This window comes from Pan troglodytes, chromosome 6 (assembly GCF_028858775.2).
Source record: "Pan troglodytes isolate AG18354 chromosome 6, NHGRI_mPanTro3-v2.0_pri, whole genome shotgun sequence".
Classification (NCBI taxonomy): domain Eukaryota; kingdom Metazoa; phylum Chordata; class Mammalia; order Primates; family Hominidae; genus Pan; species Pan troglodytes.
The window spans coordinates 140,304,023-140,316,322 of record NC_072404.2 but is presented as its reverse complement, the minus strand read 5'-3'; the positions used below and the strand labels follow the sequence as shown (position 1 = coordinate 140,316,322).

Sequence of the window (12,300 nt, the reverse complement as noted above, 5' to 3'; positions counted from 1 at the left end):
AAAAAATACTTTTTAAAAGAAGTTTTAGGTTCACAGCAAAATTGAGAGAAAGTTAGAGAGATTTCCCTCACAGTCTCTACCTGCAGTTATGCATAGCCTCTTCTGCTATCAGTGTTCCCTCACCAAAGTGGTATTACAGTTGGTGAACCTGCAATGACATCATTATCACTCAGAGTCCATGGTTTACATTAGGGTTTACTCTTGGTGTTGTACATTCTATGAGTTTTGAAAAATGTATTTTGACATATATCTATCATTATAGTACCTTATAGAGTATTTTCCACTGCCCTAAAAATCCTCTGTGCTCTGCCTATTCATCCTTCCCTTTCCCTAACTTCTGGCAACCTCCAGTCTTTTAGGTAGAATCATACAGTATGTGGCCTTAATTTTGTGGGGGGTGAAGCAGTTAAGTTAATTGTTGATTTTTTGAAGAACACTTCTTGTTGTTAAGAAGACCTTTACTGACTTCATTTTTCTTCTCTGAGACTGGTTTGCAGTAAATATTCTATTTGGCTATACTAAACAGGGAATTGTTTAATGACAAGGGAGCTCACTCTTTGTAAGGCAATGTGACAGGGATGACAGGTAGTACAGACACAAAAGGGAAATGACCCATTTGCTAATACTGAAGTATCTTAAATTAGTTTAAAGATTTCAGTGATTCCAAATGTGTTTTTAGTTTTATAACTCGTATATGCATTGATAAAGCCTTCTCACTTTTTGTAGCATAGTATTTTTTCTCCAGGCTGGTCTCCTAACTTTTTTCACCCAATTGAGTTAAACATCTGCGGTATGTCAGAATATACTCTTGGCACAGATCTAGGTAATTCCAATTCTTGTTTGAATGGCTTCAGTATGCTCTTCTCAGAAGCTTAGAACACCCCATATAAAATCTCATTTTCAATTCGATCTAATGAGTGTTTATACAAACTACTATTACCTGTTATATATTTTTCTTATCCTCTGTGTACTTGAATGTTTTAAAAGCCATTATGATTCATAAGTTCATGGAAACTGGATCCTAAGAGCCATTTATTTTTTCCCTCTTTGTTTAGTTCTGTACTTCAGTTTTTGCCAGTGTTAATTCATTAATTCACCAGATATTTGTTGAACACTATGAACAGAAGCCTCTGGCAGCCATTTATATGAAATATACACATGAATAAGACATTATTTTATTTTATTTTTTATTTTTTATTATACTTTTAAGTTCTAGGGTACATGTGCACACCGTGCAGTTTTGTTACATATGTATACATGTGCCACGTTGGTGTGCTGCACCCATTAACTTGTCATTTACATTAGGTATTTCTCCTAATGCTATCCCTCCCCCCTCCCCCCACCCTACGACAGGCCCCGGTGTGTGATGTTCCCCACCCTGTGTCCAAGTGTTCTCATTGTTCAGTTCCCACCTATGGGTGAGAACATGTGGTGATTGGTTTTCTGTCCTTGCAATAGTTTCCTCAGAATGATGGTTTCCAGCTTCATCCATGTCCTTAGAAAGGACATGAACTTATCATTTTTTATGGTTGCATAGTATTCCATGGTGTATATGTGCCACATTTTCTTAATCCAGTCTATCATTGTTGGACATTTGGGTTGCTTCCAAGTCTTTGCTATGGTGAATAGTGGCGCACTAAACATATGTGTGCCTGTGTCTTTATAGTAGCATGATTTATAATCCTTTGGCTATATACCCAGTAATGGGATGGCTGGGTCAAATGGTGTTTTCTAGTTCTAGATCTTTGAGGAATCACGACAGTGTCTTCCACAATGGTTGAACTAGTTTACAGTCCCACCAACAGTGTAAAAGTGTTCCTATTTCTCCACATCCTCTCCAGCACCTGTTGTTTCCTGGCTTTTTAATGATTGCCATTCTAACTGGTGTGAGATGGTATCTCATTGTGGTTTTTATTTGCATTTCTCTGATGGCCAGTGATAATGAGCATTTCTTCATGTGTCTGTTGGCTGCATAAATGTCTTCTTTTGACAAATGTCAGTTCATATCCTTCACCCACTTTTTGATGGGGTTGTTTGATTTTTTTCTTGTAAATTTGTTTAAGTTCCATGTAGATTCTGGATATTAGCCCTTTGTCAGATGAGTAGATTGCAAAAATATTCTCCCATTCTGTAGGTTGCCTATTGACTCTGATGGTAGTTTCTTTTGCTGTGCAGAAGCTCTTTAGTTTAATTAGATCCCATTTGTCAATTTTGGCTTTTGTTGCCATTGCTTTTGGTGTTTTAGTCATGAAGTTCTTGCCCATGCCTGTGTCCTGAATCATATTGCCTAGGTTTTCTTCTAGGGTTTTTTTTTTATGGTTTTAGGTCTAACGTTTAAGTCTTTAATCCATCTTGAATTAATTTTTTATAAGGTGTAAGGAAGGGATCCAGTTTCTGCTTTCTACACATGGCTAGCCAGTTTTCCCAGCACCATTTATTGAATAGGGAATCCTTTCTCCATTTCTTGTTATTGTCAGGTTTGTCAAAGATCAGATGGTTGTAGATGTGTGGTATTATTTCTGAGGGCTCTGTTCTGTTCCATTGGTCTATATCTCTGTTTTGGTACCAGTACCATGCTGTTTTGGTTACTGTAGCCTTGTAGTATAGTTTGGAGTCAGGTAGTGTGATGCGTCCAGCTTTGTTCTTTTTGCTTAGGATTGTCTTGGCAATGAGGGCTCTTTTTTGGTTCCATATGAACTTCCAATTCTGTGAAGAAAGTCATTGGTAGCTTGATAGGGATGGCATTGAATCTATAAATTACCTTGGGCAGTATGGCCATTTTCATGATACTGATTCTTTCTATCCATGAGCGTGGAATGTTCTTCCATTTGTTTGTGTCCTCTTTTATTTTATCGAGCAGTGGTTTGTAGTTCTCCTTGAAGAGGTCCTTCACATCCCTTGTAAGTTGGATTCCTACGTATTTTATTCTCTTTGAAGCAATTGTGAATGGGAGTTCACTCATGATTTGGCTGTTTGTCTGTTATTGGTATATAGGAATGCTTGTGATTTTTGCACATTGATTTTGTATCCGGAGACTTTGCTGAAGTTGCTTATTAGCTTAAGGAGATTTTGAGCTTAGACGATGGGGTTTTCTAAACATACAATCATGTCATCTGCAAACAGGGACAATTTGACTTCCTGTTTTTCTACTTGAATACCCTTTATTTCTTTCTCCTGCCTGATTGCCCTGGCCAGAACTTCCAACACTATGTTGACTGGGAGTGGTGAGAGAGGGCATCCCTGTCTTATGCCAGTTTTCAAAGAGAATGCTTCCAGTTTTTGCCCATTCAGTATGATATTGGCTGTGGGTTTGTCATAAATAGCTCTTATTATTTTGAGATACATCCCATCAATACCTAGTTTATTGAGAGTTTTTAGCATGAAGGGCTGTCGAATTTTGTTGAAGGCCTTTTCTGCATCTGTTGAGATAATCATGTGGTTTTTGTCTTTGTTTCTGTTTATATGATGGATTACGTTTATTGATTTGTGTATGTTGAACCAGCCTTGGATCCCAGGGATGAAGCCAACTTGATTCTGCTGCTGGATTTGGTTTGCCAGTATTTTATTGAGGATTTTCGCACTGATGTTCATCAGGGATATTGGTCTAAAATTCTCTTTTTTTGTTGTGTCTCTGCCAGGCTTTGTTACAAGGATAATGCTGACCTCATAAAATAAGTTAGGGAGGATTCCCTCTTTTTCTGTTGATTGGAATAGTTTCAGAAGGAATGGTACCAGCTCCTCTTTGTACCTCTGGTAGAATTCGGCTGTGGATCCGTCTGGTCCTGGACTTTTTTTGGTTGTTAGGCTATTAATTATTGCCTTAATTTCAGTACCTGTTATTGGTCTATTCAGGGATTCAACTTCTTCCTGGTTTAGTCTTGGGAGGGTGTGTGTCTAGTAATTTATCCATTTCTTCTACAGTTTCTAGTTTATTTGCGTAGAAGTGTTCATGGTATTCTCTGATGGCAGTTTGTATTTCTGTGGAATCAGTGGTGATATCCCCTTTATCATTTTTTATTGCATTTGTTTGATTCTTTTCTTCTTTATTAGTCTTGCTAGCAGTCTATCAATTTTGTTGATCTTTTCAAAAAACTAGCTCCTGGATTCATTGATTTTTTGAAGGGTTTTTTGTGTCTCTATCTCCTTCAGTTCTGCTCTGATCTTAGTTTTTTCTTGCCTTCTGCTAGCTTTTGAATTTGTTTGCTCTTGCTTCTCCAGTTCTTTTAATTGTGATGTTAGGGTGTCCATTTTAGATCTTTCTTGCTTTCTCTTGTGGGTATTTAGTGCTATAAATTTCCCTCTACACACTGCTTTAAATGTGTCCCAGAGATTCTGGTATGTTGTGTGTTTGTTCTCATTGGTTTCAAAGAACATCTTTATTTCTGCCTTCATTTTGTTATGTACCCAGTAGTCCATTCAGGAGCAGGTTGTTCAGTTTCCATGTAGTTGTGCAGTTTTGAGCAAGTTTCTTAATCCTGAGTTCTAATTTGATTACACTGTGGTCTGAAAGACAGTTTGTTATAATTTCTGTTCTTTTATATTTGCTGAGGAGTGCTTTACTTCCAACTATGGTCAATTTTGGAATAAGTGCGATGTGGTGCTGAGAAGAATGTATATTCTGTTGATTTGGAGTGGAGAGTTCTGTAGATGTCTATTAGGTCCGCTTGGTGCAGAGCTGAGTTCAAGTCCTGGATATCCTTGTTAACTTTCTATCTCTTTGATCTGTCTAATGTTGACAGTGGGGTGTTAAAGTCTCCCATTATTATTGTGTGGGAGTCTAAGTCTCTTTGTAGGTCTCTAAGGACTTGCTTTATGAATCTCGGCATTCCTGTATTGGGTGCATATATATTTAGGATAGTTAGCTCTTCTTGTGGAATTGATCCCTTTACCATTACTTAATGGCCTTCTGTGTCTCTTCTGATCTTTGTTGGTTTAAAGTCTGTTTTATCAGAGACTAGGATTGCAACTCCTGCTTTTTTTTGTTTCCATTTGTTTGGTAGATCTTCCTCCATCCCTTTAATTTGAGCCTATGTGTGTCTCTGCATGTGAGATGGGTCTCCTGAACACAACACACTGAGGGGTCTTGACAATTTATCCAATTTGCCAGTCTGTGTCTTTTAATTGGAGCATTTAGCCCATTTACATTTAAAGTTAATATTGTTATATGTGAATTTGATCCTGCCATTATGATGTTAGCTGGTTATTTTGCTCATTAGTTGATGCAGTTTCTTCCTAGCCTCAATGGTCTTTACAATTTGGCATGTTTTTGCATTGGCTGGTACCAATTGTTCCTTTCCATGTTTAGTGCTTCCTTCGGGAGCTCTTGTAAGGCAGGTCTGGTGGTGACAAAATCTTTCAGCATTTGCTTGTCTGTAAAGGATTTTATTTCTCCTTCACTTATGAAGCTTAGTTTTGCTGGATATGAAATTCTGGGTTGAAAATTCTTTTTTTAAGAATGTTGAATATTGGCCCCAACTCTCTTCTGGCTTGTAGAGTTTCTCCTGAGAGATCCACTATTAGTCTGATGGGCTTCCCTTTGTGGGTAACCTGACCTTTTTCTCTGGCTGCCTTTAACATTTTTTCCTTCATTTCAGCCTTGGTGAATCTGACAATTATGTGTCTTTAGGTTGCTCTTCTTGAGGAGCATCTTTGTGGCGTTCTCTGTATTTCCTGAATTTCAATGTTGGCCTGCCTTGCTAGATTGGAGAAGTTCTCCTGGATAATATCCTGGAGAGTGTTTTCCAATTTGGATCTATTCTCCCCATCACTTTTAGGTACACCAATCAAATGTAGATTTGGTCTTTTCTCATAGTCCCATATTTCTTGGAGGCTTTGTTCATTTCTTTTTACTCTTTTTTCTGTAAACTTCTCTTCTCAGTTCATTTCATTCATTTGATCTTCAGTCACTGATACCCTTTCTTCCACTTGATCCAATCAACTACTGAAGCTTGTGCATGCATCATGTAATTCTTGTGCCATGGTTTTCCACTTCATCAGGTCATTTAAGGTCTTCTCTATTTATTCTAGTTAGCCATTCATCTAATCTGTTTTCAAGGTTTTTGGCTTATGTGCGATGGGTTCAAACATCCTCCTTTAACTTGGAGAAGTTTATTATTACTGATCTTCTGAAGCCTACTTCTGCCAACTCATCAAAGTTATTCTCTGTCCAGCTTTGTTCCATTGCTGGCGAGGAGCTGTGATCCTTTGGAGGAGAAGAGGTGCTCTGATTTTTAGAATTTTCAGCTTTTCTGCTCTGGTTTCTCCTGACCTTTGTGGTTTTATCTACCTTTGGTCTTTGATGATGGTGACCTACAGATGGGTTTTTGGTGTGGATGTCCTTTTTGTTGATGTTGATGCTATTCCTTTCTGTTTGTTTGTTTTCCTTCTTACAGTCAGGACCCTCAGCTGCAGGTCTGTTGGAGTTTGCTGCAGGTCAACTCCAGACCCTGTTTGCCTGGGTATCACCAGCAGAGGCTGCAGAACAGCAAATATTGCAGAACAGCAAATGTTGCTGCCTGATCCTTCCTCTGGAAGCTTCGTCTCAGAGGGGCACCCAGCTGTGTGAGGTGTCAGTTGGCCCCTACTGGAAGGTGTCTCCCAGTTAGTCTACTCAGGGGTCAGGGACCCACTTGAGGAGGCAATCTGTCCATTCTCAGATCTCAAACTCCATGCTGGGGGAACCACTGCTCTCTTCAAAGCTGTCAGATGGGGACGTTTAAGTCTGCAGAAGTTTCTGCTGCCTTTTGTTCAGCTATGCCCTGCCCCCAGAGGTGGAATCTACAGAGGCAGGCAGGCATCCTTGAGCTGCAGTGGGCTCCACCCAGTTCAAGCTTCCCAGCCGCTTTGTTTACCTAGTCAAGCCTCAGCAATGGCAGAAGCCCCTCCCCCAGCCTCGCTGCAGCCTCACAGTTCAATCTCAGACTGCCGTGCCAGCAATGAGCAAAACTCTGTGGGCATGGGACCTGATGAGCCAGGCATGGGATATAATCTCCTGGTGTGCAGTTTGCTAAGACCATTGGAAAAGCACAGTATTATGGCAGGAGTGTCCCGATATTCCTGGTACCGACCGTCATGGCTTCCCTTGGCTAGGAAAGGGAATTCCCCGACCCCTTGCGCTTCCCCAGTGAGGCGATGCCCTGCCCTGCTTCAGCTCACACTCCGTGGGCTGCACCCACTGTCCAACAAGTCCTAATGAGATGACCCCAGTACCTCAGTTGGAAATATAGAAATCACCTGTCTTCTGCGTGGCTCACACTGGGAGCTGTAGAGTGGAGCTGTTCCTATTCGGCCATCTTGGAATGATCTCCATTACTTTCAGTCCAAGGAACTTACAGGACTTTAAGGGCTTTAAAGGCATTAAGAAAAGTTTGTAAATAACATACAAAGTGAAAAATGCTAAAACGCTCTATAGGAGAGTTTAGAGGAAGGTAGAATTACTTGTTTCTGAGAGAGAATCTGTGATAGATTCTACCAGGAAGAAGAAGGCTAGACTTTGAAATATAGATTAGGTCAGATATGTACAGATGGGAAACATGTCATTTATTTGTAGCAGTGGCTCAAAATAAATAAAGAATATATGTGGAAAAACACTATACTTATAAGAGGATCCAATTTGTCTAATATTGAAATGGGAAGTATGTGGAAATAAAACAGGCAGAGTTGCTTGGGATGAGATCACTGAAGGGCCTTCAATGCAGTTTTTATATGTATATTCAAATATAAATCCATGTTTATGAATATAGTAAATGCATTTTAATTAAAAAAGACTGTGATTGTTATTTCCATGCTGTTGAATATATGCCAGAGGAAGGGTTGTAACTTTTTACTGAATTGTGTGTAGCTACTGTTAAATTCAGAAAAATTTTTCTTATGAATGCTGATGTCCAGCTTTTAGTCATTTATTCTTTTCAAAATTTTTCTTCATGATAAAAGAAATACATACATAGTCTTTTTAAAAAGTTTAGAATCTACAGGAAAATAGAAAAAAAATGGTCATCTGTACTCCAACATTTGCATTTGGTGTATAATATTTACTTTTGAAAACATTTTTAAGTGGAACAGAGGATAACAAGAGGTAGGTTTTTTTTCTACTTGGATAATTTAGAACTGATAAACTGTTGGCTTCCCTACTTCTGTTTATCTTCCGGTGTTAGTTTGATAAACAACTTTAAATCTTTGACTAAAATCTCAAGTTTTCATTTAATCAGAATGTATTGGTTTGAGGTCACTTGAAAACAGAGTGTATACTTCAGTTTGTAAAACTGAAAAAAGGTAACTCAGTTGTTATTTTTATTCCAGAAACATGTTCATTTTATTTTTTTAAACTGCATAAAAGGTTTCAGAGAGATATAAAATCTTCAGTAAGAAGAAAAATTTTCTCCCATTTAACTATGAAGAGTTGTGATAATTTGGCATTATCAGCATACACTCAGTTATGTTTGCAATCTCATGTGAAGGAAAAAACGCAGGAATTGCAGAGCTACAATACCTGGTTAGGGCAAGAGATTTTTAGAAAAGGCAACATAAGGTCTTTCGTTTGATTCATAGACAGTTTGTTTTGGGAGGGCCTGCTTTGTGCCAAGTCCTGTAAATACAGAGCAGAATTAGAAATGACAACTATCTTCAATATGCTCTCAGTCCAATTGTTAAATCTGAATAGAGGATTGTGGGAATCGACACCAGGCCCTTGTATGTGCAGAGCACACTGTGGTAATGCAGAAGACTTCCACTTGATAGAGTTTTAAATTATTGAAGGAAGATGACCAAAAGCCCAGACATTTTGGTGTATGTTAAGGTTTCGTTGTTAAAATTAAGGGAGTAAGACAATGAAAAATATATATGCAGCAAGGCAAAACTCTTTTAGTATTTCTGTTTTAGTATTTGGAAAATAAGAAAAGGAAATTTAAAGAATGAGAGAGGAAGGGATAAATGGAGAATGGCTTCTTACTACTGTTACAAACCTAAGTAGAAAGAAAATATCTTTGTTCTTATTAGTATATAAATGGAAATTTCTTATTATGTCCATGCCCTGTATTTGTATGCACATATATTAGTTTCGTAATATGTGGAGTTTTTGCACTGTCATGCCTTTCTCAATGTAGTTTCTCAACTTTGAGATTTAGTTTCATTTAAATTCCATCCTTATTACTATTGGAACATCTGAGTTTCACTACATAAAACTTTCTTAGTGATTTAGCATTTTCCTGGTCCATGAAGTGGGACGTTATTGTCATCTGTGGCTATATTGTAGCTGTAGATGTTGAAGATGTTTTAGAGGAAGTGGTAGTCTAAATAATGTATTCGGCAAGTGTTAAACAAGTTTAGGTTAACCAGTTTTCTACTTTATAGAGGTAATTTTTATTCTAAACATAATATAAGTAAGGATTTATATGACATTCCAAATTATACGTATTTTGGTGATTGATTCAAAAACTTTTTTTTTTCTATGTAGGACACCATTGCAGTGGCTAGATTTATTGTTTTTTTAGCTTCTTCATCTACAAGCAGAGATGGTAAACCTTGCATATTTTTGAAAGCATTTGAAGACCTCAAATCAACTGTTTATGTAAGTATGCAGCTTTTATTCTCTAATTATATTGCAGATTTAATGAGCTAAAGTGATGGGATTGAAAGTATTTCTGTAAATCTGCAGATAAACTACTTGGTCTGACTAAATTATTTTAATTGAATATTTTAAGTTTAAAAAATAGAAGTTTTTTTTTCTTGGTTTTATTTTTTGAATGACAAGATAGAAAAGGGAATTCCTTTATATTTAATAAATACTTATTAATGAAACTTACAAAACCGCACAGACATTCTAGACTGGATATTCTTTGTGATTATACCATCAGGCACTTTGTTCTACGTGATTTCACTTTAAATTAATCAACTACCCCTCTTTAGGTAAAACTGATTTTTTCCTTCTCCTACTTTATTGGTTGTGAAGATGGCCTTCCTCTCCTTTCCTCTTTTAACACCCTACCTTCCACACACACACTTGAAAACTGCCTTTTTAGTCAAGGCTATTAGGTAGAATTGGGCTAAGCCAAAAGCCTGCAGGCCAACATCTGCCTGTTTTTTTCTAGTATGCACAAAGGTACTATAAGCACTGGTGGTGGCTCTGCTTGATATTAAAATTAATGAATTAGGCTGGAGATGGGTAAAATTTGCAGTTAGAGTGATCACTGAAGCACTTCCTTATTTATTTTTTTCTTTCTGAAAACATCTAAGGTTCTATGCAGGAAAAATTTTGAATATCAGCTCTGATTTTCCACTTTTATTGGACTGATAGGAGTTTGCATTCTTTTACATTCTATCCTGAGAACTGAATATTGCTGTGCTTCAGATTTAATCTGTAAGAACACTAATATTTTAATAAAGTACATTTTCATTTGACCTTATATCTTTGCCTTTTTTTTTTTAAGTTTCTGTAGCTTAGACAACTTTGCACATTTCACTTTTAATTTGTAAGCCATAACTTTATGTCATCCTAGTGAATTTGAATATTTTACAAGTAAGTGTGTACTTTTACTACAACTAAAAGCATGTAATCACATTGGAGGTTATCTGTATACAAATAAGTTCTTTCTTTTTTTCCTTCAGGTTTATGTCAAATCTTTAAGAGATTTTTCTACAGAATCAATGTCTTTGGTAAGATGATATTCAGTTTAATTTAGAGTATTACACCTATACCTGTATATGCCACACACATAGATACATGTGTATGTATATTCAGTCCACTTTGTAGTCTGATATTGCTATATTATCAATACACTGGAAAAACATAATCTTTACTTTTTTATAGCTGATAATGTTATATTAGAGTTATATATTTTACCTAGTAATCAATATCTGAATATTCTGTTGTCTGGAATATCTGCTGATATTTTGTGTAAGCTATACATACACAAGAAAAATAAAATAAGTTTTTACTGTATGAAGATCCTTAAATTTTTGTTTTAAACCATAGGCAAATTCATTTCTTTTTACATTAGCTTGTATTTAACCAGACAATTATGTGCTGAATTATATAATTGAACAAATTATATAATTTTAAGTAGTTTTCTTATACTTATGATACATTTCTTTTTAACCATTTTTTCCCACTATTTTATAGCATAGATATAGCTATAGCTTCCTTATAGCAATAGGAAGATGCCCATTCCCATTTTTACAGATAGTCTACTTGTAGCCGAGTGAAACTGGAAAGAAGGTGTTAATAATTTATTGGTATAGTTTAATATGATGTTTATGTTCTACTTATGTTTTTGAACCTTTAGTTTCAAATGGACAGAATTCAGGAACTGTTTCTAGTTGACAATGACTGTAGGACACAGTTACTAAATTCTGAGTATTAGTATAATTAATATTTTTGGGGGAACTGTTACCAATAAAAGAACTGATGTACTTTTTGAAAAGTGTGAGTTAGCTCTGGTATTAGTATTTCCCAAAATTGTTATAAATTGTTTAATTTAAAATATTTGATATATCTGCGAACCTGTAAATAAGGCGGGAATAAATGAAAAAGCCACTGAACTTTGCAAAAATATTTTTTCACAAAGCCTAGGTATTGTAAGTTAAATCAGGCATAGATCTATTTGACTTGATTTTCCTGACTCATCAAAAGATGCTCGTTTTTACATTTCTACATTTTTAAACTGAGCATGGATCTTGCAGTTGATATCAAGAAAACGGAGTTACTGTTTTTGAGTTTCTTGTTTTCCTGAAAAAGTGTATTTTTTCGAGAATATAGTATTAAAAGTGTAGTCTATGAGGACCAGGGTGTTTTTAGAATTTAGAAAATAGAGTATTTGTTTTTCAGTGGTAGAAAGTTTGCTTTTCAAGTGACTCAGGGTAATCATTTGATCTTGTATTGTCTTCAGGATTTAAAAGCTTTACTAGCCCACTTATGTGATCTGAAGGCCCAATATAAACGATCCCCTATATTTTTATTCAACCTAATCTTGTCATTACCTTTGACCAGTACACTCCAGCCATCCAAACCTCCTGGATTTTCAAATATACTGAATGTGTTTTCTCTGCTTGGAACACTGTTGCTTATCTCATTCCCAACTTCTGTACTTCATTTAATTAGTTCTTTCTTTAAATATCTTTTCAAATAGACCTTCTAAGACAATTCTAAGACATCTCTCCGCTTTTATGGTTTGTTCTTCCATTGGTGCAGGGTCTATTTGTGTTTTGTTCACACTTATTTTTAGTGCCCCGTATAGTACATAGCCCATCAATGAATGAATGAAGGAAGGACAGAAATAAATAAAGGAATGAATGAATCGAATTATG

At 36.4% G+C, this 12,300-nt stretch overlaps 1 protein-coding gene across 9 annotated transcripts in view; it reads left to right on the top strand.

Annotated features, from left to right (window-relative positions):
• The window catches only part of POT1 (protection of telomeres 1), a 118,287-nt gene that overhangs the window by 22,291 nt on the left and 83,696 nt on the right, over positions 1-12,300 (top strand). For all 9 annotated transcript variants that reach the window (XR_010158982.1, XR_010158983.1, XR_010158984.1 and 6 more), the window contains 2 exons: positions 9,452-9,565; positions 10,603-10,650. Coding sequence is in view for 3 of the 9 variants with exons in the window: in XM_009454138.5 (XP_009452413.1) it covers positions 10,642-10,650 (9 nt within the window). In the remaining 6 variants the exon portion in view is untranslated. The remainder of the gene's footprint in view (positions 1-9,451; positions 9,566-10,602; positions 10,651-12,300) is intronic.